Raw genomic sequence first — 25,974 nt, 5'->3', positions numbered from 1 at the left:
ACATAAGAGACTGTTAAATATGGAGAACAAACAGGTTACTGGAGGGGTTGTGGGAGGGGGATGGGCTAAATGGGTAAGTGGCACTAAGGAATCTACTCCTGAAATGATTGTTGCACTATATGCTAATTTGGATGTAAAATAAAGAAAATTAAAAAAAAAAAAGACAAGACGTGTGCGAATAAAACTTGAATTTAAGACCCAGTATAAATAAATAAAGTGCTGAAATTGTTGCGGGAGAGGAGGTAGGCTTTAACAGAGAAAGGGTGGCCAGTTCAGGCACAGTAGGAAGACTGTAAGAAGCCAGTAGGCATGAATCATGCCCTGAAAGGATTGAGTTAGAAAAAAAGAAAAGGAAACTACTAACATGCATTGTATGCCTATTATATTCCAGGCACTGTTAGGCAATGTTTTATCTTACGTTGGTCTCATTACAGTCTTGCAAAGCATATCTACAAATCCATGTTTCACAGGTGAGGAAACTAAGACTTGGTTAATGTTATCAAGTATTGTCTTTGGTTTCAAATATTGTCAAATACAGCCTCTCTTGCACAACTTCTCTTTTAGACCTATTTTCATACTTTGTTTTTAGAGAAGTACACCAAACTCATCATGATTGAAGACAATAAGGAAAATAAAGACCATTCCCTAGAAAGAGGAAGGGCAACTCTCATTTTTTCCTTGAAGAATGAAGTTGGTGGACTAATAAAAGCACTGAAAATCTTCCAGGTAAGCGCTCTCCATATTTTTATACTTTTGCATAAAATCCTTCTAAAAGGAGTCTCCAGAATTACATTTAAAGTGTAAATTATTGTAAATTCTTCTTAAGCACTTAAATTTCTAAAATACTGCTCAATTCTCATTTATGGAAGAAAAGATACAAATAACTAATAAAGGAGCCGAGAGGAAAGAGTCACTTCACGGATTTCAGAGAAGCAAATTTTCATTTTATTTTAATTAAATAAAATATTAAAATTTAATATTTAATGACATATTCATAATATATTTAATGATATTGTTAAGATAGCAAAATAACAAAGATTCTACAGTTATACTGTTCCCTACTGTCAAAGCTTTAATGCATTTGGGACTTAAATGCACCTTTGGTATGAGGGTAACTTAGTATAATGCATAGGGAAACAATAGGCGGAACAATCGGTAGTGCCTTAAAATGTTCTTGTATTTTGAGGCACCTGGGTAACTAATTGTCCGACTCTTGATTTGGGCTCAGCTCATTATCTCACGGTCTTGAGATCAAGCCCCGTGGGGTTGGGCTCGGCACTGGATATGGAGCCTGCTTGGGATTCTCTGTCTCCTTCTGCCCCTTCCTCTCTTGCTTGTATTCTCTCCCTCCCTCTCTCTCTCTCAAAAAAAAAAAAAAAAAAAGTTCACATATTTTGATCCAGTAATTTCACTTCGATAAACCCATCCTAAGGAAATAGGGGTCAGTCAGGCAGAACATGAATATTTACTGAGTACTTACTGTGTGCCAAGTGCCCTGCTAGAATCTAAGGATGTAGACCTGAACAGAGTAGACACAGTACCTCCCCTCACAGTGTATATAATCTAGGGAGAAAGACAGAAAATAAACAAATAATGATAGTAAATAAATAGTTACATGTGTATAAAGTGACCTAAAAGAAATACCAGATAGTACTATGATAGCATTGAACTGGGGGACCTAACCTGGTTTATGGGCTTAGGGACACAAAGACTTATTTATAAGAACTAAAATTATAAACAAAGTACTTGTCCAAGGGGAGGGAGCAGGTTAAATTATGCTAATAGAACTTCACTGGCATTAAACTCTTACGCTCTGGAGGCAGACCACCTGAGTTCAAATCCTTGCTCTGTCACTTATTGGCTGGGTGACCATGGAAAAATCAATTGGTCTCTCTGTGCTTCAGTCTTTGCATCTATAAAGTGAGAACCCTGCCTCCCTCATAGGGTCATCGTGAGAAATAACAGAGTTAACATATGTAAAGAACAGATGTTAGCTCTTTTAAAAATCAAGTTTATATCATATGACATGCTTTTTTATAGCCATGTGAAAATAATACTTCAAAGAATTAAACATTTTACATAGAGACCAGTAGTCTAGAAGAGTTTGCAATGAAAAGCATGTTTTTCTACTCAATACACCAACCATATCCTAGTCTCATTCCCTAGAGGCAACCACTTTCAACTATTTCTGGTGTTTAATTCCTTTGACGCCAAATTTACGATATCTAAATATTGTTTTGATCCCTCTCTTGGAGTTATCAACTTTACATGATATTCATTTATTCTCTCTTGTGAATGATACTGATAACCATCACTTCTTCCTCTTCCTTCTCCCTAAATTTGATAATTACATGATTATTTTAACTTCTTTATTGATTACCTTTGAGTTTTTAAATAACATACCTTTATTTCTTCTTCTATCCACTGTCTTTTTTATTTTATTTTTAATCAAAGAATGTGTGTGCATGGTTTAAAAAGTGAACCCACACCATAAAGCTTATAAAGAAGATAGTAGTCTTCTGCTTCATGTCTTTTCATTTTTTTTTTAATTTTTTTTTTTTCAACGTTTATTTATTTTCGGGACAGAGAGAGACAGAGCATGAACGGGGGAGGGGCAGAGAGAGAGGGAGACACAGAATCAGAAACAGGCTCCAGGCTCTGAGCCATCAGCCCAGAGCCCGACGCGGGGCTCGAACTCACGGACCGCGAGATCGTGACCCGGCTGAAGTCGGACGCTTAACCGACTGCGCCACCCAGGCGCCCCTGTCTTTTCATTTTTAAGATAAGTTTAATTTATTTTGTTAACCTTAGTGTGGAGGGTTGACTTAATCATATATCTTAGATCACCTGTAAACGATCATCATCGACTTATACAGCCTCCTCCTGTTTTTTTTTTAATTTTTAAAAATTTACATCCAAATTAGTTAGCATATAGTGCTAGCCTCCTCCTATTTTTTATTTTTTATTTTATTTTTTTTAACGTTTATTTATTTTTGAGACAGAGAGAGACAGAGCATGAACAGGGGAGGGGCAGAGAGAGAGGGAGACACAGAATCTGAAACAGGCTCCAGGCTCTGAGCAGTCAGCACAGAGCCTGACGTGGGGCTCGAACTCACAGACTGCGAGATCATGACCTGAGCCGAAGTCAGACGCTCGCTCAACCGACTGAGCCACCCAGGCGCCCCTCCTCCTATTTAAAAAAAAAAAATTTTTTTTAATGTTTATTTATTTTGGGGAGCTAGAGAGAGCGGGGGAGGGGCAGAGAGAGAGGCAGACACTGGAGCTAGAGAGAGCAGGGAAGGGGCAGAGAGAGAGGCAGACACAGAATCCAAAGCAGGTTCCAGGCTCTGAGCCTGTCAGCACAGAGCCTGACGCGGGACTCGAACCCACAAAGTGTGGGATCATGACCTGGGCGGAAGTCATTCAACCGACTGAGCCACACAGGTGCCCCACCCTCCTCCTGTTTTATTTTATTGTTCCATTCGATCTCCATTTCTCCCGCCTGATACACAACTGCTCTGATATGTTTGATCTGTACACTGAGTTATTTTCATGTGCACTTTACAATATGTGGAGTTTTTTGTGCGTGTCTTAGTAATTTACGTAATTGTAACTGTATGATACACTTTTTCTTTCAGTCAGCACTACCCATGTATCCATTTCCTTTGTTCTTCTAACTGTTGGCATCATTTCCAGGGTGCACTCATTCTACTCCTCTTCAGCCTGCAGGAGGCAACTATTTGAAGCTCTTTTAATGTCTTTTCTAGTGCTTCCTTCTATGGGTTTTTTTGCTTGTTTTGTTTCTTGTTTTTTGAAAGATTTTATTTTTAGGCAATCTCTATACCCAAGATGGGGCTCAAACTTACAACCCGGAGATAAAGAGTCGCATGCTTTACCGACAGAGTGGCCAGGCACCCCTACTTCCATGTTCATAAACAATATGCTCATTCTGCTATTTCTTGATTTTTTTCACTCATAGATATTACCTACTGATTTCTTGCAATGGAAGTAAAGACTTAGCTTTTTTGACACAGCTCCCTTTCCAGTGGCGCCCTCAACTTTCCTTCCCCTGAATCTTCCCAATGCAGTCATGTCCCAGTTTTTGGCTATGCCAGTTTTTAATGTTTTCAATATTAAAATTATATAAGTCCTGCTCAAAGAAGGCCATATTATCCATTATTTTGACTTCCTTTTTGGTAAACAGGATTACAATTTAGTGTTTAAAAGCATGGAAAGTTTGAATTCCAGTTCTGACACTTATTAGCTGTGTGTCTTTGGGCAAACTGCTTAACTTCTCTGTGCCTCTGTTTCTATAATTGAAATACATGACAGGGAATGTCTCACTTATTACTTCTACTTTATATAAAATTTCCTGGATCTTCCTGACTAAATTTTTCTTGCAGATGGAAAATAATAATTTTAAATTATTTAGTTATATTTCCTCACCAAATTCCATCAAAATTTTGATTTTGATAGTGTTCAATTTATAGAGTAATTCAGGAAGAATTGACTTAGTGCTTCTTTGTCTCAAAAAACATAATTTAGCTTTATATTTATTCATGTCATCACTCAGGAAATATTTATCGGGGTGCCTGGGTGGCTCAGTCAGTTGAGCATCTGACTCTTGATCTCAGCTCAGGTCTTGATCTCAGAGTTGTGGGTTCAAGCCTCATGTTGGGCTCCACACTGGGAGTGGAGCCTACTTAAAAAAAAATATTTATGAGTGCATTCTTATTATAAAACTTAATAAGAAATAGATTAAAGCCTCCTTTACTTCTTTCTAAAAAAGTTTTAATTCCAGTGTAGTTAACATACAGTGTTATACTCAGATACCACCTCACGCCAGTCAGAGTGGCTAAAATGAACAAATCAGGAGACAACAGATGCTGGAGAGGATGTGGAGAAATGGGAACCCTCTTGCACTGTTGGTGGGAATGCAAACTGGTGCAGCCACTCTGGAAAACAGGGTGGAGGTTCCTCAAAAAGTTAAAAATACATCTACCCTATGACCCAGCAATAGCACTGCTAAGAATTTACCCAAGGGATACAGGAGTGCTGATGCATAGGGGCACTTGTACCCCAATGTTTATAGCAGCACTTTCAACAATAGTCAAATTATGGAAAGAGCCTAAATGTCCATCAACTGGCGAATGGATAAAGAAGATGTGGTTTATATATACAATGGAATACTACTTGGCAATGAGAAAGAATGAAATCTGGCCATTTGCAGCAACGTGGATGGAACTGGGGTATTATGCTAAGTGAAATAAGTCAGTCAGAGAAGATAGATACCATATGTTTTTACTCTTATGTGGATCCTGAGAAACGTAACAAAGGACCATGGGGAAGAAAAAAAAAAAGGTTAGAGAAGGAGGGAACCAAATCATAAGAGACTCTTAAAAACTGAGAATAAACTGAGGGTTTATGGGGGGTGGGAGGGAAGGGAAAGTGGGTGATGGGCATTGAGGAGGGCACCTGTTGGGATGAGCACTGGGTGTTGTATGGAAACCAATTTGACAATTAATTTCATATTTAAAAAAAAAACATACAGTGTTACATTAGTATCAGGTATACAATATAGTGATTGAAAGCTTCCATACATAAACCAGTGCTCAACACGCCAAGTGCACTCCTTAATCCCCATCACCTATTTTACCCATCCCCCCACCCACTTCCCTCCGACCCAGCTCCCCTCTGGTACCTGTCAGTTTGTTCTCTGTAGTTAAGAATCTGTTTCTTGGTTTGTTTCTCTCTCTTTTTTTTTCCTTTGCTCATTTGTTTTGTTTCTTACATTCCACATATAAGTGAAGTCATATTGTATTTGTCTTTCTCTGACTTATTTCACTTAGCATTATACTCTGTAGCTCCATCCATGTCATTGCAAATGACAAGATTTCATTCTTTTTTATGGCAGAATAAAATTCCATTGTATATGTATATATACACACATATATGTATATGTATACATATATTTATGTGTGTGTGTGTGTGTGTGTGTGTGTGTATACATACACACACAACATCTTCTTTATCCATTTTTTTATTGATGGATACTTGGGCTCCTCCATAATTTAGCTATTATAAATAATGCCCCTATAAACATAGGGGTGCATGTATCCCTTCTAATTATTGTTTTTGTATCTTTTTGTGTAAATACCCAGTAGTGTCCTTACTGGATTATAGGGTAGTTCTGTTTTTAACTTTTTGAGGAACCTCGTACCGGTGACAAGTGGCTGCACCAGTTTGCATTCCCACCAATATTGCAATGCAATTTCCTCCACATCCTTGACAACACTTGTTATTTATTGTGTTTTTATTTTAGCCATTCTGATAGGTGTGAGATGATATGTCATTGTGGTTGTTGGGTTTTTTTTTTTTTAACAAACTTTATTTATTATTTTTTTACGTTTATTTATGAGACACAGAGACAGAGCACAAGAGAGAGAGGGAGACACAGAAACCAAAGCAGGCTCCAGGCTCTGAGCTGTCAGCACAGAGCCCCATGCGGGGCTTGAACTCACAAACTGTGAGGTCATGACCTGAGGTGAAGTTGGTCGCTTAACCAACTGAGCCACCCAGGCGCCCCTCATTGTGGTTTCAATTTGCATTTCCCTGGTGATGAGCGATGTTGAGCATCTTGTAATGTGTGTGTTGGCCATCTGGATGTCTTCTTTGGAGAAATATCTGTTCATGTCTTCTACCCGTTTTTCAATTGGATTATTTGTTTTTTGGATGTTGAGTTGTATCAGCTCTTTATTATACATTTTGGACACTAACCCTTTATCAGATGTGTCATTTGCAGATATTTCCTCCCATTCAGTAGGTTGCCTGTTAGTTTTGTTGATTGTTTCCTTCACTGTGCAGAAACCTTTTATTTTGATGTAGTTCCAAAAGTTTACTTTTGCTTTTATTTCCCTTGCCTCAGGAGACATATCTAGAAAAATGTTGCTACAGCCAATGTCAGAAACTCTCCTGTACCTCTGATCAACTCCAGTATATTTTGTAACTGGCTTTCTTCCATTGATTCCATGATAAAGTCTATATTCCAGGATAAACCTTGCCCATTCCAATTTTCCAATATCCCTGATACTCTTTTTTTCTTGTCAGTTCATGTTCCTAATAGTTCTTACTTCATCCCTACCTTTACATATGCAGTTCCTCCTGTTTTGAATCCGCCTTCTTCTTTTCTGTCTTCCCACTCTATTTCTTAAGACTCATTTCAGTTCCTATCTGCTCCATGGAAACTTCTACTTCCTCCAGCCCATAATGCTTTTTCCCAGGACATCTCTGCACCCAAATACTTATTACTTCTATTTCTCTTCGTCTCTCATGTGTTAGCTTACCAGATTATAAACTCCTTGCATATCTTACCTTTCTTTGTATGCTTCACAGCCCTTACCTGGCTACGTAGGTGTTCACCAAGTTAATTCAAATTGAACTGGTTAGTGTTGGAGATTAGCTTTTCCAACCTTGTAATTTTTTTTGTTTTGTTTTTGATGGAAAAACTTTTGGGTAACTGGTTCTTATGTTTCATTATTATGTCACCGGGGCTGGTCCTCAGCTATCCAGATTGGTAAGAGAAGATATCCTCCTCCCACAGGCTTGCACATATGGCACCCAGCTCAGGCTGGCATGGGGAGAGAGCAGAAGGAGCAATCTGCTTCAGCTGGTTACTAAGTTTGTAGCTTAAGAGATTTGAGGTATTAAATACTCTGTTCAAGCTGTTCAGCTCATTTTATTAAATGCGTATTCGCAAAGGAAACTTTTCTTTCCTTTTTTTTTTTTTAATTTTTTTTTTCAACGTTTATTTATTTTTGGGACAGAGAGAGACAGAGCATGAATGGGGGAGGGGCAGAGAGAGAGGGAGACACAGAATCGGAAACAGGCTCCAGGCTCTGAGCCATCAGCCCAGAGCCTGACGCGGGGCTCGAACTCCCGGACCGCGAGATCGTGACCCGGCTGAAGTCGGACGCCTAACCGACTGCGCCACCCAGGCGCCCCAGGAAACTTTTCTTTCTGAAGGACTAACATTAATATCCCTTTTTGAAAACTAGCTTTTATTTCTGAGAATCTTTGAAAAGTTCTTTTTATCTAGGAGGTTTGAGAATTCCACCACTGAACCACCAGTGCTCACAGGTTTGATATTTTGGTTTGAAGGCCATTCATTTCTGGCAATTCGACGGACTTTCTAGTGGGTGATTAATTTTTCAAACTTTTTTGAACAGTACCTAATATTTAGGGGGAATTACTTTGCTTGTTGCATCAAAAACAGCCTCTTTCTCCTTTGATATTATGGTGAGTGTGGAATTGATTTTTAGTGGTGATGAATGTGACGAGCTCAGTGACTAATACCATTTGAGGCTGTCATATGTATCTTCACTCTCTGCTTTACACAGGAGAAACATGTGAGCCTGTTACATATTGAGTCCCGAAAATCAAAGAGAAGAAACTCAGAATTTGAGATCTTTATTGACTGTGATATCAACAGAGAACAATTGAATGATATTTTTCATCTGTTGAAGTCCTACACTAACGTTCTCTCTGTGAATCCACCAGATAATTTTACTGTGAAAGAAGACGGTAAGTTCGAAAAGTGAAAATCCCCCTGAGAAGATTAAGTACATCATATGTGTCCAATCTTGTATTTATCTTGGAGGCATGAAAATAAAAATAAAACACTGTCTCCTCAAATTTCTTACAGTCTAGTAGTGAAGGAAACCCCAAATGTAATTGCTTAAAATACTACAGAACAATTAGAAAGCAACATTTTTATCAAGTGTGAGGGAACGTGAAAAGGAAACGTTGGGTGCAAGAAAGAATTCAGAATAGTTAGAAATTGATTAAGTTTTCTCAGTTTCCAAATCATCAAACATTTCTTGATTTCACAAACCTTCAATTTACAATCCCCGAGCCCCTAGAGACTCCCACAGGGCCTACCATCTGGCAGATATTAAGTGTTCAAATTTGTTGAGAATGTTGACAGTTGCTGATGATTATGGTATGAATACACTCTTTACATACTCCTCCCTGTCCCCACTCCCACCAAAAGCAAGTGAAAAGCAACACAGCCTTCTAAGGTTTCAGATGGCTAAGATCTTCTGTTGTGAAAAAAATCCTCATAGTTTACTTGGGACAAAAGACAAAAAGATAATCCAACCACATTGTATATATGTTACTCAACTTAAAATAGTCCCTTTAAGAGAGCCAAAGCATAAGAGACTCTTAAAAACTGAGAACAAACTGAGGGTTGATGGGGGGTGGGAGGGAGGGGAGGGTGGGTGATGGGTATTGAGGAGGGCACCTTTTGGGATGAGCACTGGGTGTTGTATGGAAACCAATTTGACAATAAATTTCATAGATTGAAAAAAAAATAAAAGGAGGTAAACAAAATGAAAAAAAAGAAAATAAGCAAATGAAATGTCACAAAAATATTATTATTGATTTAAAATGTATTTTCTGAAGTAAAATATTAATCTGTAAAAAAAAATAAAAAGAAAAAAATAAAATAGTCCCTTTAGATTATGCACGACATTAGGGTATAATCAGGACTGATGCCGATCTGTTATGCATTTGCATGGCTGTGTAAGTTATTAAAATACTAATATGCTTCCATTTCTAAGTGGCAGATAGCTGCTTCCCCAAATCCCTTGAGTGTCCCCACCATGCCCGAAGTCCCTGTGCTCCAGATGCTATCCTAGGTGTCCCAGGCCCACCACAAACAAAGAAAGGATTAACATCTGGCAGAGCAGGAGCCTAGGACTGGTCCCCCTGTGGTATTCGGGGTTAAATCTGACTATCAATTCTGGGTATGTTACAAAGAGCATTAAATGGCTAGAACAAGAAGGATTGAATTCTAGTTCTCTCTCTTCCAATAGAGATGAGTTACCTTGGATAAATTACTTCTCATCTCTGAGCTTTGGTTGCCTCATCTATAAAATGAAGAGTGTTTTAGGGGCTAAATGGTTCAGTTGGTGTTTAGGGAACACCAAGTTGTATCAGATGTCTCTACTAAGAAACAGGGATACAGATATACGTAGTCCCTCCCCTAGAGTCCTTCCCATTCTTTCCTGTAAGACACAGCTATGAACACATAATATTTTAAAGAATCAGAAACAGTGTCACAGGAGCCCAGAGGACAGAGAAATAGCTCAACCTACAAGGTCAGGGGAGGTTCATTAGATCTGAGTCTTGAAGAAAGAGAAGGATATTTTCAGGAAAACAGAAGGATGGGGTGGAGCAGGAAGTGGGGGGGGGGTATAGGTATTCCAGGGAGGAGAACAGCATATGCAAAACCCCAGAGTTCTCGGAGGGCCTGTATGTCTCAGGGAGGGTGAGAGATCAGAGTGGCAAAGACATAAATGATCTCTAAGATCCTTTGCATCAACGAAAATAAACGTTCATTCTTATTAAATTTGTACCTTTGGTCTGCAAAGTTGTACATCCTTACTCTGCTTTTTTAAGAATAGCTGAGTTTTAGTTTTTTGGGTTTTTTTTTTTTTTTGGTACTTTAGGTCTATTTCTAAAGTACAGCATTTCTCCAACACCTAGGAAATCAAGGAAATCAAAAAAAGTTTTAAGCTCAAAAATTTTGGATAAACTTTACTTATTAAGAAATAGAGCAATATACTTGTATAAATTTTGCCTCAAAGTACAAGCTAAAATTAAAAATCTCCTCCAAATGTATCCATTACTTTCTTAATTTCTTCTTCCTTCTTGCCTTATTTAAGATCATCTATTCCACATTCAGTGGTTTTGTATTTTGCAGGTATGGAAACTGTTCCTTGGTTTCCAAAGAAGATTTCTGACCTGGATCATTGTGCCAACAGAGTTCTGATGTATGGATCTGAACTGGATGCAGACCATCCTGTAAGTATCTTAATAAATCTTTTCAAGAGAATATTTTAAAGCAAACTAAAAATTAAGGGAAATTATTTTCTTTTTTGGAGATTGTGGTTATTCTAGACTAAATAGGATCTTGTTTTACTCTGGATTTTGGGAAGTTCCGGTAGTCTTCCTTGTTGGTGGAATCCGGACTAAAGGCCTGAAGAGCATCCAACCTCAGTGGCTCCAAAACACCTGTTGCATGCCTGGCATTCCTATTACCAAGAGCTATTCCAAAAGTTATTCTAAAATGAAGACAGAATCTGAAGCAGTTTTTATTTATTTATTTATTTATTTATTTATTATTTTTTTAATGTTTTATTTATATTTGAGAGAAAGAGACAGAGCATGAGGGGGAGAGGGACAGAGAGAGAAGGAGACACAGAATTAGAAGCAGGCTTCAGGCTCTGAGCTGTCAGCACAGAGCCTGATGCAGGGCTCAAACTCACAAACTGTGAGATCATGACCTGAGCTGAAGTCGGATGCTCAACTGACTGTCCCACCCAGGCGCCCCTGCAGCAGTTTTTACTAAAGTGGGGCATGGATTGTTGGAAAGGCATGTAAAGATAGGAGCGAGAAAGACTGTCCAGCATGATTGATTTATTAGGTGGTTGATGAACTACGAAATTGTTTCTTTGGAAAATTACCTGGGAGACGGTATAGGCATGAGTTGGAGAATTAGTAAGCCCAAAGCATCAGGGTTGTTTATGAAGCTCTTCAGTCCTGGGAAGGTGGAGAAAAAAGATCGCAATTCTGGAGTCAACACCAAGGTTTTGATCTGCCACTTACTAGCTGTATACATTGACTGTATATTGCCATAGCCAGTCCTTAGCTGATCTGCCTATTTTTTTTTCTATAATATCTTATTAGGCAACTTATTAATTGGGATTAATACATTGCTGTACTTGCTCAGTTGGAAAGATAAAGCACACATATATGAATAAACACAAGATCAAATTGTGAAAAGTGCTAAGTGGCACGGATAAATTGCTTTGAGATGTACACAAGAGGACAAACACGTCTGGTTGAAGAGGTCAGAGGTCAACCTCTTAACTAGGCTTTGAAGGATTTTGGCAGGAAAGAGATGGAGAGGAAAGATAATTCACTGCAACATGAGCAAAGGGTCAGAGGCAAGAAAATCTGGGTCATGTTTACGGAGAGGTGACTAAGTCAGTTTTACTGATCTACTACCAAGTACTGCTGATTTTGATATCCTAAATATTGCTTAAATTTGTTCCTTATTTATACCACACCTTTAACTCATCTCCCAGCTTCCAGCTTGCCACCTTAAACCCATACTCCTCATAGTCACTAGAGCAATCTAAAACCTCAGGATGAAAAATAAAAAAAATAAATAAAAAATAAATAAAAAAAAAGAAACGGGGCGCCTGGGTGGCTCAGTCGGTTAAGCGTCCGACTTCAACTCCGGTCACGATCTCGTGGTCCGTGAGTTCGAGCCCCGCGACGGGCTCTGGGCCGACGGCTCAGAGCCTGGACCCTGCTTCCGATTCTGTGTCTCCCTCTCTCTCTGCCCCTCCCCTGCTTATGCTCTGTCTCTCTCTGTCTCAAAAATAAATAAACGTTAAAAAAAAAATAGAACCTCAGGATGATCATTATCCCTTTTCTGACCGAAGATCACCACTGATACCTAGGTACACATCTAAGAAAATTGAAAACATATGTCCACGCAAAAACTTGTACACAAATGTTCATAGTGGCAAAAAGTGGTCCATCCACTAGTGAATAGACAAGTAAAGTTTGATATATCCCTAAAATATAATATTATTGGCCATAAAAAAGCATGAAATACTGATATATGCTACAATATGAAAGAACCTTGAAAACTGATATGAAAAGAAGCCGGTCACAAAAGACCATATGTTATATGATTCCTTTTATATGAAATGCCCAGAATATACAAATTCATAGAAACAGAAAGTAGATTAGTGGCTGCCAGGGTCTGGAGGTGAAGGGAAATGGGGAGAGTTTGTGAATGAGTATGGTGTTTCTTTTGGGGATAAACATTTTCTGAAATCATAGTAGAGGTAGTTGCACAACACTGTGAATGTACTAAAAATCACTACTCTGTACACTTTAAGATTTTATGGGGTGTGAATTATATCAATAAAGCTGTTACTCACTCACTCACTCACTGATTGATTGATTGATTGATTGATTTATAGAAATCACCAGTGGCTTCCCATTACCCAAAGATGGAATCCAGGCTGTTTCAGACCTTTACTAGCAGACCTCAAACCAGTCCACTCCATGCCCCACCTCCTCCTCCAAACTCCAGCAACACTGGGTTGCTCCTGTTTCCCTAGGCCCAGAATGCTGTTTTTCAGCTCTGCACTGTCACTGCTGCTGTCCTTTCTGGCCCTTTCCATCCAGCTATCTCCTTTCCTCTTTTGAGACTTAGCTTAGGAGTCGTTGTTGGGAAACCTTTCCTGACCTACCCCCCGTCCCCCATACTCTTTCACATACTGTCTGGGTTGGGACTTTCTCTCTCTTTCAGAGTTTCTCTTTTGAGTCCCAGTGGCATTTTGTGCATATCTCTAATAAGGCAGTTATCATATTGTTTCATAATAATTGGTGGATATAAACTCCTTGAAGACTCAGATTGTGCTTCATTCATATTTGTTTCTCTGGATTTTAGCACAAGGCCAGGTGCATAGTAGGGGTTTGTTAATCTGTGTTAAAGAGAAGGAGCCTCATTCTCCCCTTTCATTCTCCCCTTGTTTCCTATTTTGCATTATTGGCCGCTTTCTCCTGGGTTTTGCATTTTGATGTCTTATTTTATCTATTTTTTAAAAAATTTTTTCCTAGGTATAGATTCTAATGTTACTATTTTATCTTTTTATTATCATTGTTTGCCTTTGCAAATATGATTATGTTTGCATTTTGCGATAAAATCTAAGGCTAGATTAGGTTGTCATGATTTTGTGTGTTATTAACTACTATTTTATTAGTAATTACTATTACAGGAGACTATAACTGAAGATGTAGGCAAACGATTAAGAAAAAAAGAATCTCACCCTTGGTAAAGAGTCGTGTATTTAACTAGGATGCTGCTTTTCTTATTCCTCAAACTATTTTATTTTTGTAGCCACTATAGGATTTTTGTGTCTTTGTATCTATAGAATCTTTTGTCCTGGTAGCAACTATCGCATAAAGCTTTCATGTAACATCGACTTTAAAATAAAAATGATCATCAATTTCTAAACAATGCTTACTCAAAATAATTCTGTAGCCCTTTAATTTCATAGCTTGAGTAAAAGTGAAATGTTTCCTAAAGATCATTTGTCAAGTATTTTTTAGGGTGGATATTTAAAAACTTTTCTTTAATTATCAGGGCTTCAAAGACAATGTCTACCGTAAAAGACGAAAGTATTTTGCAGACTTGGCTATGAACTATAAGCAGTAAGTATATTATAAATAACACATATAAAATAAATGAATAGAATAAGTTATACTCATTTAGTAAATAGAAAGTGAGTGCTACTATTTATTGAATGCTAATTCAAAATAACATCTGTGTCTCATTAGTGGAGACCCCATTCCCAAGGTTGAATTCACTGAAGAGGAGATTAAGACCTGGGGAACCGTGTTCCGAGAGCTGAACAAACTTTACCCAACTCATGCCTGCAGAGAGTATCTCAAAAACTTACCTTTGCTTTCTAAATATTGTGGATACCGGGAAGATAATATCCCACAATTGGAAGATGTCTCAAACTTTTTAAAAGGTAATAAGTGAATTACTTTTTTGTAAGGGGAATGTTGAAACTCTGTTGTGATCATGACAGAATTAAAAAAAATTTTTTTAATGTTTATTTTCGAGAGAGAGAGAGAGAGAGAGAGAGAGAGAGAACGTGAGCAGGAGAGGCGCAGAGAGAGAGAGGGAGACACAGAATCCAAAGCAGGCTCCAGGCTCTGAGCTGTCAGCACAGAGCCCGACACGGGGCTTGAACTCATGAACCGCGAGATCATGACCTGAGCCGAAGTCGGACATTTAGCCGACTGAACCACCCAGGAGCCCCATCCATGACAGAATTTTTAATAGAAGAATAAAGTCAAGGGGCTCCTGGGTGGCTTAGTCAGTTAAATGTCCAACTTCAGCTCAGGTCATGGTCTCATGGTTTGTGGGTTCAAGCCCTGCATTAGGCTCTGCACCAACAGTGCACCAACAGTGCAGAGCCTGCATGGGATTCTCTCTCTCCCTCTCTCTCTCTCTGTCACTCCCCCCCCCCACTTACATTCTCTTTCTCGGTCTTAAAATAAATAAATAAACTTAAAAAATTATTAAAGAAGAAGAAAGTCAAGTACATAGGAGGTCAGATTTTCCTTACTCCGTCCTGGAGTATTGGATCCAGTATGGGGCACCCCATTTGAAGAGGGACAATCATAACCTGGAGCCGGTGTAGAGGAAAGTGAGCAGAATTATAAGGGGATTGGAAAACATAGTATATAAATAAAATTTGGAGGACTCTTAGGATATTTAGCCTGGAGATTTAGAGGACATTATAGCTTTATTTAGGTACCAGATGATCATCTTATGTAAGAGAGGAATTACTATGTGACCCTAAAGTAAATGACAATTGGATTGAAACTGCAAGCTTTTGGCTCAAAATGGAGAAGACCTTGTGTTAAAAGAGCCATTTAGAAATGGAACAGGCTCATGAGATGATTATTTCTGCCTCCCCAGAGGTTTTCATACAAAAGCCCTATACCCACTTGTCTGGGATATAGTAGAGGAGATTCAAGCTCCTTAGGGGAAGATTGGTGTAAATGATCTCTGAAGCTCCTTTCCACACTAAGACTCTTATCAGTTTCCCAAGGAAGATGTGCAAGTAGAGGCATTAACAGAGTAGGTTAATTTTTTTCCTTTTAGTTCTTCATGCTTATTTGGTTCAGGTTTCCTTATTTTTTCTAGCTAGTTTAGGATGTAACCTGATCAGTAATTTCCAGGGTTTACAGTATGTAAGAAAAATATATATCCCCTTTGATCTCAGGGAACAAATAGAAGTTATGCTTTTCACTCAAATGGTTTAGTTTATTTCCACCGTGGTCTGAAATTCCTATCACTGAATTTCTTACATAGATTGTCATAAAAGTCTATGAATTTACTCAGCTCCATAATTCTTATTAGTCAACCACTATGCGCAAAACTAAGAACTAAACAGGAAAAGGCATGATAGTTTTACAAGAGAAGATTTCGTGTACATGGTTCCTATAAAAACCAGATTAAAAAAATAGTGATGAAGGTTGACAGAGAACCAATGCACATGACCTCGTGGGTCTTACAAAGATGGACAAGTATATGCTATGGAAGTTATCAAATTAAATTTGCTTGAGATTTGGAGGAAATATTTTGTTATGGGTACAAAACTGAAAGCTATTCACTTGGGGTCTGGAGCTTGAATTGTCTGCAGAACATGTTGCTACAGGTGTTTCAAGAGAAACTGCCAAAGAGGGAAACCAAACTTAAATGATACTTCAAACAAAACATCAGTTGGAAGGAGTTCTCTGCACTGTCAAATATGGTAGTCCCTAGACACGTGTGGTTGCTTAAATAATTCAAATTAATGTAAATCAAAATGTTAGTTTTCTATCCACCCTAGCCACATTTCAAGTGCTTAATAGCCATATGTGGTTAGTGGCTACCCTATTGGGCAGCCTAGATATAGAACATTTCCATTATCATGGAGAGTTCTATTGGACCATGAAATCTACCCATCAGAGTGGGAGAATCCAAGTACAAAGCAACGGGGTGGAACTGGAAGATCAGAGGGTGAGGGTTTGAAATGAATAGAAAGAGTAGAGCTTATAGAGTTCCCCTGAGCCACTGTGGCCTACTGGCTGGTCTCTTTTTATAGAGGGCATACGCAGTTATAGCTGTTGGGGAATAAACGAGCACCATCCAGTTTAGAGAAAGTATAGAAACTACTTTGCAAGAGGTAATACTGGCTAAAAATGGCATAGATTAAAAAATCGTAGGGGCGCCTGGGTGGCGCAGTCGGTTAAGCGTCCGACTTCAGCCAGGTCACGATCTTGCGGTCCGTGAGTTCGAGCCCCGCGTCAGGCTCTGGGCTGATGGCTTGGAGCCTGGAGCCTGTTTCTGATTCTGTGTCTCCCTCTCTCTCTGCCCCTCTCCCGTTCATGCTCTGTCTCTCTCTGTCCCAAAAAATGAATAAAAAAATGTTGAAAAAAAAATTAAAAAAAAAATCGTTCTGATTTCAATTAATATATCTTCTTAGGTTTTTTTTTTTTTTTTTTTTTTTTTTTTGCAAAAGGAAGTAAGATTGTCTAAGAGATATTCTAAACCCTTTAGGGAGACAATAAGGTGTAATATAAGGAGACCTGGGCTCCCTTTCTACCTTTATTATCTACTGTGTGACCTTGGATACTTACTAAGTCTCTGAGCCTCAGTTTTATAGTCATCACAATGAGGAGACTAAACTTTAATTCAAATTGCAAACATGAAAGGGGGTATGATGTATAAGGTCTAACTCATTGCCTGACCATAGTAAGTGCTTAATAATTATCACTTCCCCTTAGTGCACACATGACACATTTTAGTTTCCATGTTCTCCCTCAAAGTGTTACTTGGTACAACTGGCAGTATTAAAGCGTGGCGGTAACTGGTCTGTTTGGGTGAAGATTTTCTTCATTTTCTCCTTTGCTTTGCAGAGCGCACGGGTTTTTCCATCCGTCCTGTGGCTGGTTACTTATCACCAAGAGATTTCTTATCAGGTTTAGCCTTTCGAGTTTTTCACTGCACACAGTATGTGAGACACAGTTCAGACCCTCTCTATACCCCAGAGCCGTGAGTACTTCTACTTCAGCCTTCATTCATCAAATAGTATTTGTCATAGTGGTACTCACGTCATGAGTTTTGTGTGAAGATTAAATGAATGAATGCATGTGAAGCATTGAGAATAATGCCTGGCACATGATACATGCTCCATGCTCTGCATATGTTAGCCATTAGCATTACCATTAGTAACTGACAACCTGTTAGGTGCCAGGTGCTATTCTAAGCATAGGGAGTGTAGCATTGAAAAAAATCAGGCAGAAATTTCTGCCTTCGTAGAATTTATATTCCAATGGGGGATAAGGATAATAAACAAGTAAATAACATATTATATTTGATGGTGAAAAGTGCTATGGAGAAAAGTAAAGCAGAGCAGGAGGAAAAAAGTGTTATGTGTGGAGTGTTTCTGTTTTGGAAAGGGTGATCAGACAAGGACTCACTGAGAAGGTGAAATTTGAGCAGAGACTTGATTTGGTGGGGGTGTGGGGGGCACACGTCTATGGGTATCCTATGTGTGTATGTTTCTGAGTGGCCTAGGTTTTGAACCAAAATAGTTTCTCTACTAAATTGTTAGTGTCCTTTGTGATCTATTTCCAAGTAATACCACCTGAATAGAAGGAAGATCAGATTCTGGCTTGATTGAATTGTTGATTTTGCATTTATGTGTGACATAAGCATCACAGTGTGACAAACTTGTACCTCTTTTTCAGAGATACCTGCCATGAACTCCTAGGTCATGTCCCCCTGTTGGCTGAACCTAGTTTTGCTCAATTCTCCCAAGAAATTGGCCTGGCTTCTCTTGGAGCTTCAGAGGAGGCTGTTCAAAAACTGGCAACGGTATAAATCTGAAAATAGCTGTGTAGATCAGTAATTCTTATCTGGGGTGGGATATGAGTGTCAGTTTAAAAGTACAGATTCAAGATGGCTGTTAGATTTGTCTTTGTTCATATTTAATTTAATTTAAATGATTTCTTATTTATTTATTTTTAATATGAGATTTATTGTCAAATTGGTTTCCATACAACACCCAGTGCTCATCCCAACAGGTGCCCTCCTCAATGCCCATCACCCACTTTCGCCTCACTCCCACTCCCCATCAACCCTCAGTTTATTCTCAGTTTTTAAGAGTCTCTTGTGATTTGGCTCCCTTCCTCTCTAACCTTTTTTTTTTCCTTCCCCTCCCCCCATGATCTTCTGTTAAGTTTCTCAGGATCCACATAAGAGTAAAAACATATGATATCTGTCTTTCTTTGTATGAGAATCTCTTATTTCACTTAGCATAACACTCTCCAGTTCCATCCACATTGCTACAAAAGGCCATATTTCATTCTTTCTCCTTGCCACGTAGTATTCCATTGTGTATATAAACCACAATTTCTTTATCCATTCATCAGTTGATGGACATTTAGGCTCTTTCCATCATTTGGCTATTGTTGACAGTGCTGCTATAAACATTGGGGTACAATTGCCCCTATGCGTCAGCACTCCTGTATCCCTTGGGTAAATTCTTAGCAGTGCTATTGCTGGGTCATAGGGTAGGTCTATTTTTAACTTTTTGAGGAACCTCCACCCTGTTTTCCAGAGTGGCTGCACCAGTTTGCATTCCCACCAACAGTGCAAGAGGGTTCCCGTTTCTCCACATCCTCTCCAGCATCTGTTGTCTCCTGATTTGTTCATTTTAGCCACTCTGACCTGTGTGAGGTGATATCTCAGTGTGGTTTTGATTTGTGTTTCCCTGATGAGGAGTGACGTTGAGCATCTTTTCATGTGCCTGTTGGCCGTCTGGATGTCTTCTTTAGAGAAGTGTCTATTCATGTCTTCTGCCCATTTCTTCACGGGATTATTTGTTTTTTGGGTGTGGAGTTTGGTGAGTTCTTTATAGATTTTGGATACCAGCCCTTTGTCTGATATGTCATTTGCAAATATCTTTTCCCATTCCGTTGGTTGCCTTTTAGTTTTGTTGTTTCCTTTGCAGTGCAGAAGCCTTTTATCTTCATGAGGTCCCAATAGTTCATTTTTGCTTTTAATTCCCTTGCCTGTTGAGGTGTGTCAAGTACGAAATTGCTGCGGCTGAGGTCAGAGAGGTTTTTTCCTCCTTTCTCCTCTAGGGTTTTGATGGTTTCCTGTCTCATATTCAGGTCCTTCATCCATTTTGAGTTCATCTTTGTGAATGGTGTAAGAAAGTGGTCCAGTTTCATTCTTTTGCATGTTGCTGTCCAGTTCTCCCAGCACCATTTGTTAAAGAGACTGTCTTTTTTGCATTGGATATTCTTTCCTGCTTTGTCAAAGATTAGTTGGCCATACTTTTGTGGGTCCAATTCCGGAGTCTCTATTCTATTCCATTGGTCTAGGTGTTTGTTTTTGGGTCAATACCATGCTGTCTTAATGATTACAGCTTTGTAGTAGAGGCTGAAGTCTGGGATTGTGATGCCTCCTGCTTTGGTCTTCTTCTTCAATATTACTTTGGCTATTGGGGGTCTTTTGTGGTTCCATGCAAATTTTAGGATTGCTTGTTCTAGCTTCAAGAAGAATGCTGGTGCAATTTTGATTGGGATTGCTTTGAATGCATAGATTGCTTTGGGTAGTATTGACATTTTAACAATATTTATTCTTCCAATCCATGAGCACAGAATGTTTTTCCATTTCTTTGTATCTTCTTCAATTTCTTTCATAAGCTTTCTATAGTTCTCAGTATACAGATCTTTTACATCTTTGGTTAGGTTTATTCCTAGGTATTTTGTGATTCTTGGTGCAGTTGTGAATGGGATCAGTTTCTTTATTTGCCTTTCTGTTGCTTTATTATTAGTGTATAAGAATGCAACTGATTCCTGTACATTAATTTTGTATCCTGTGACTTTGCTGAATTCATGTATCAGTTCTAGCAGACTTCTGGTGGAGTCTATTGGGTTTTCCATGTATATCATGTCATCTGCAAAATGTGAAAGCTTGACTTCATCTTTGCCAATCCTCTTACCAGGCTTCTCAAAAAGAAAAGGGAGATGACCCAAATAGCTAAAATCATGAATGAAAATGGAATTATTACAACCAATCCCTCAGAAATACAAGCAATTATCAGGGAATACTATGAAAAATTATATGCCAGCAAACTGGAAAACCTGGAAGAAATGGACAAATTCCTAAGCACCCACCCGCTTCCAAAACTCAAACAGGAAGAAATAGAAAACTTGAACAGGCCCATAACAGTGAAGAAATTGAATCAGTTATCAAGAATCTCCCAACAAATAAGAGTCCAGGACCAGATGGCTTCCCTGGGGAATTCTACCAGACATTTAAAGCAGAAATAATACCTATCCTTCTCAAGCTGTTCCAAAAAATAGAAAGGGAAAGAAAGCTTCCAGACTCCTTCTATGAAGCCAGCATAACTTTGTTTCCCAAACCAGACAGAGACCCAGCAAAAAAAGAGAACTACAGGCCAATATCCCTGATGAATATGGATGCGAAAATTCTCAACAAGATACTAGCAAATCGAATTCAACAGCATATAAAAAGAATTATATACCATGATCAAGTGGCATTCATTCCTGGGCTGCAGGGCTTGTTCAACATTTGCAAACCAATCAATGTGATACATTACATTAATAAAAGAAAAGATAAGAACCATATGATCCTGGTAATCGATGCAGAAAAAACATTTGACAAAATTCAGCATCTTTCTTAATAAAAACCCTTGAGAAAGTTGGGAATGAAGGAACATACTTAAATATCATAAAAGCCAGTTATGAAAAGCCCACAGCTAATATCATCCTCAATGGGGAAAAACTGAGAGCTTTCCCCTCTGAGATCAGGAACAGGACAGGGATGTCCACTCTCACCTCTGTTGTTTAACATAAAGTTGGAAGTTCTAGCATCAGCAATCAGACAACAAAAGGAAATCAAAGGCATCAAAATTGGTAATTTAAATGATTTCAATAACATTAAAGGAGGATGTAAGATTTTTAAGGTTCATCAAAAGGAGACATGGGCCTTAAAAAATGGTAGAGAAACACTAGAGTTCAATAACAATAGTTTGTAGATATTTCTTTGGTAAAATGATAGGCCCTGTAAAGATGATGCTAAAAATATTCTTTGAGCACTAGGTACAAGATGTCATGCTGGAAATACAAAGATGAGGAAGGCCTGGTTCCTGCCTTCAAGGAATTTATACGCTACTTGAGGAAGCTGTTGTGTTAGGATGGGATGAACTGTACAGCGAAGTTCAGGCAGAGTGGTCTGGGAGGACAGAGAACTGCTTGGGGGAGGTTTCATGGAAGAGGAACATCTGGACTAGCCCAGGGAAGATGAGTCATGTTTTCACCTGCCAAGAAAGGGAGGAAGAGCATCTCTGGATGAGTGCACACAAGGGAAGACAGGAGGTGCTTGGTGTGTCTGGGGAAGTGACGAGAAGCTGGAGCAGCGTGTGTTAGGGTCGGGAAGATAGTATGAAATAGGCTAGACGATTAGAACAGTGCTTCTCTAGTTGTGGGTCGGGGACCCCCTAGAGTCCCTGCAACCCTTGCACAGGGTCCTTAAGTGAAAGACCCACTCAGAGTGCAAAGTGGCTTTCAATATAAGAAAGGCTAGAGTTCATTGATATAGTTTCAGACTCCACACTACAGCTGAACTCTAAGAAATTGCCACTTGTTGAGTTCTGATGCGTCAAAGAAGAATACCCACAATTATCTGAAAAGGCTATTAAAATATTTAGCCTTCTTCCAACTACTTTTCTGTGTGAGGCTGAATTCTCTTTGTATACTTGAACCAAAACAACATATTGCAACAGGTTAAATGCAGTAGCAGATGTGAGAATCCATCTTGTTTTCCAGCCAGACATTAAATAATATCTAACCAGATGTTAAAAAAGATTTAGAGCAATGTAAAACAATGCCTTTTTCCTGACTCTTTTTTGTTTTGTACAATATAAGTCACTTTGCATTAAATTGTTATGTTACCATAACATGGTTTATTACATTTTAAATTTAATCAGTAAACATGTAAATGTTTTCAGTTTTAACTTTTACTGCCGTAAATATAGTAAGCTATAACCCACATAAACAAAAGATCTTTCAGGTCCTGAGTAATTTTTAAGAGTGTGTAAAAGTCCTGGGAACAGCAGTTTGAGAGGGGCTACCTTAGAACAAGCCCAGATTGTAGAAATACTTGTGAACTGGTCTGGGGGTCTTGAACTTAATTCCAGGACACTTTGGGTCAATCTCTAAGGGTTGCAGTTTGTTTTAAATTGAGCTAATTCAGGATGTGAAAGTAATATCAATGTCCTTTTGCAGTGCTACTTTTTCACTGTGGAGTTTGGTCTCTGTAAACAAGATGGGCAGTTGCGAGTCTTTGGTGCTGGATTACTTTCTTCGATCAGTGAACTTAAAGTAAGAGTTGTAAACTTCTGCATATAGTCATGTTCACTTAATATGATTGATACGACCAGAAAGAGTTTTTGGATTTGAACAAGTGTCTACTATGGAAAATACTTGGGGTGGCAATAAACATTACTTAAGAGACAATTATCTCTATTTCCCAAGTTTATAGCGATATCTTAAATTGTTTTTTTACTTATATGTGGACTTTAATTACTTAATTTCTCTTTTTTGAGTATAGTTGACACACTATAGATATATCTTTTAAATAAAAAGTACTTTAGAGCTTTTGCTTGCAAAGTCTTGCTGTTCTCTCATCATTGTGTGCTAGCAATAACTTCTCCTAAATTCTAGAGAATTCTTTGCGATTATTTATCCAATAAAGGAATGAACTCAGTATGTTTGTTGAGTAATGGGTGTGTGTGAAACACTGTCCATGGTACTGTCTTGCTCTCAAGGAGCCTACGACCTGATGGTGGGTACAGTCATGTATAGGAATAACTAGTACAGGATGGAAAGTAGGTGTCCTAATGCAGGAATATATAAATAAAGATCACTGGGGGGGGCTCTTACATGGAAAGTGTGTTAGAACAATGCTATGGGATGATCTTGGGGCACTTATGGGGAACAGCAGTTTGTTTTGCTGAAGTATATTGTGGGTTAAATAATGCTGTAGGAAGTAAGTTTGGAATTGTAGGTTGGGGCCATTGCATTAGTACATTCAGAGGTGTGCTGATTGTGGTGGTTGTGTGTAGGATGTGATCCATAAAATTAGACAATATTCTTTGATTCACTATCTTCTAGCATTCACTTTCTGGACATGCCAAAGTAAAGCCCTTTGATCCCAAGATTACCTGCAAACAGGAGTGTCGCATCACAACTTTTCAGGATGTCTACTTTGTATCTGAAAGCTTTGAAGATGCAAAAGAGAAGATGAGGTAAAGTATATCTTCCTCATGCCTAACTTTCCTCTGCAAAAGATAAGTCCAGGGGTGCCTGGGTGACTCAGTCAGCTGAGTAACTGACTCTTGATTTTGGCTCAGGTCATCATCCCAGGGTCATGGGATCAAGCCCCATGTCAGGCTCTGTGTTGAGCATGGAGTCTGCTTGGGATTTTCTCTCTCTCTTCCTCTGCCCCCTCCCCCACTCGCACGACCTCTCTCTCTAAAATAATAATAATAAAATAAATAAATAAATAAATAAATAAAAATATTAAAGAAAAATATAGGTCCAATAATGGTAACAAATCACAGAAGTAAGCAGCTGGATAATTAGAAGCCTACTAGGTACCTTCTGCCTGTGATATATCTCCCTTTCACAACAAATATTTAGAGTATGTTGTTTATGGTGATGCTTGGTGACTGCATATATGAATCAGATACATTGAGAAATTGGTTTCTTCTCATCAGAGTTTATAATCTAATAGGAAAAATAAACTATATACAAATTGCTACGTAACAACATAGGAAGCCTTACAGCGATACAGATGAAACTTTGTTCTCCATTTTATTCAGGAGCAATTTGTTCCAGATGGAGGAACAGGGAAAGCTTAATGACATCTGAAAAAGCACTTGGAGGATAAATAGGATTTAGGTATGTTAAGTTTTAGGCTAAGGAACAGCATAAAAAAGGTAAGGAGATGGAAACATACAAGAGTGTGATGCAGTCAAGCTATGTGTTATTTAACTATTGATCAGCTAAGTGTATTGTTAAGAAAGAAGGACATTGGAGGCAGAGAAACTACTTAGGAGATTTTTGTAATACTTCGGGTGAAAATAAGGGCCTGGGCCAAGACTGTAGGACTATAGAAGCAGAATTAACAAAACATTTGTTGGAAGGTGTCATGAGGTCACATTGTGAGATCGTTGTGGGATAGATGGGGGTTTAAGACATGCTCCTTGTCTTCCAGGGATTTTCTGTTACTCGAGGAGTTAGGCCATGCACAGAACTAAATAACAATACTAGCAGGGCTTCCTCTAACACATATGACCCCTTTGTGCAGACTAGAAAAAGGGGTCCCTTCTGGGTAGACCAGTTGGATTGCAAGCTGCATTTCAGCCCTTACTCCTGTACAGCTGTCTTCAGGTGTGTTCCTAGGGGTCCTGAACACAATTATTCTTGGGGGTGCCAAATGAGAGGTTCAAATGTTGGCCTGATAAAGAAGGCAGAACTTTAATGTGTGAAGAAAGGGTAGAAGTTAGGTCATTTGAGAAGAGGCTAGAGGATGACATTCTAAACAGAAAGAATGTCCATGTGCAGGAGGCAGGCCTCCTGGCCTGTTTCTGGCCTGTTTCCATGTATGTGTGTTTGTGTGTGTATAGCTGTAGTTATGTAAATCACAGCTGAGGAGTCTGTTACTAGGTGGTCAAGGGCTACCGTTGTCTACTGATAAAGTACTGTAGTTGGTCTCCTTAGCGTAGCCAAGAGATATATAAAGGAATATATCATTAATACAGTCATCCACAGGATCTTTCCCTAGAAATGCAGGGGTGGATGTGTCTATGACAATTTTAGGTTTCCTACCTGTGTAGGATTCCAGGGGATCTCTGCACAGGCAGTGTAGGGAAATAGGTCAAATTGGCTGTGTCTTTTGTCTAGTGTGTGAAATAGGTTTGCTATTGCTCATTCTGTTTTCATCATTCTGCCTCCTAGAAATTGATTGCCTCTTACTTGTTTTCTTCAATAGAGAATTTACCAAAACAATTAAGCGTCCGTTTGGAGTGAAGTATAATCCATATACACGGAGTATTCAGATCCTGAAAGACACCAAGAGCATAACCAGTGCCATGAATGAACTGCAGCATGATCTTGATGTTGTCAGTGATGCCCTTGCGAAGGTCAGCAAGCAGCTGAGCATCTGATCCTGAGAGCATCTGAGCGCCAATTCAGAGAGAGACCTGTGGGCCAGCTCCTGCT

At 38.8% G+C, this 25,974-nt stretch overlaps 1 protein-coding gene across 1 annotated transcript; it reads left to right on the top strand.

Annotated features, from left to right (window-relative positions):
• The first annotated feature begins 589 nt into the window (after positions 1-589).
• On the top strand, positions 590-25,919 carry TPH1 (tryptophan hydroxylase 1). Its single transcript, XM_047071790.1, has 10 exons — positions 590-726; positions 8,397-8,580; positions 10,766-10,866; positions 14,234-14,301; positions 14,428-14,624; positions 17,569-17,704; positions 18,403-18,529; positions 22,975-23,070; positions 23,863-23,996; positions 25,745-25,919. Exons 1-10 carry the CDS (start codon positions 610-612, stop codon positions 25,917-25,919), a joined length of 1,335 nt encoding a protein of 444 aa, XP_046927746.1. The 5' UTR covers positions 590-609.
• Positions 25,920-25,974: the final 55 nt, after the last annotated feature.

The sequence above is a fragment of the Lynx rufus genome, unplaced genomic scaffold, assembly GCF_022079265.1.
Source record: "Lynx rufus isolate CCGP_SWC_20201006 ecotype Redwood Valley unplaced genomic scaffold, mLynRuf1.p SCAF_9, whole genome shotgun sequence".
Classification (NCBI taxonomy): Eukaryota; Metazoa; Chordata; class Mammalia; order Carnivora; family Felidae; genus Lynx; species Lynx rufus.
This window is presented reverse-complemented; position numbering and strand designations above follow the sequence as displayed.

Excerpts from the sequence above, each read along its gene's own strand:
- TPH1 (XM_047071790.1), top strand. The coding sequence starts at position 610 with ATGATTGAAGACAATAAGGAAAATAAAGACCATTCCCTAGAAAGAGGA. Across the intron at positions 8,581-10,765 it reads TTTTACTGTGAAAGAAGACG|GTATGGAAACTGTTCCTTGG; the intron begins GTAAGTTCGAAA and ends TGTATTTTGCAG. Across the intron at positions 18,530-22,974 it reads CTGTTCAAAAACTGGCAACG|TGCTACTTTTTCACTGTGGA; the intron begins GTATAAATCTGA and ends GTCCTTTTGCAG.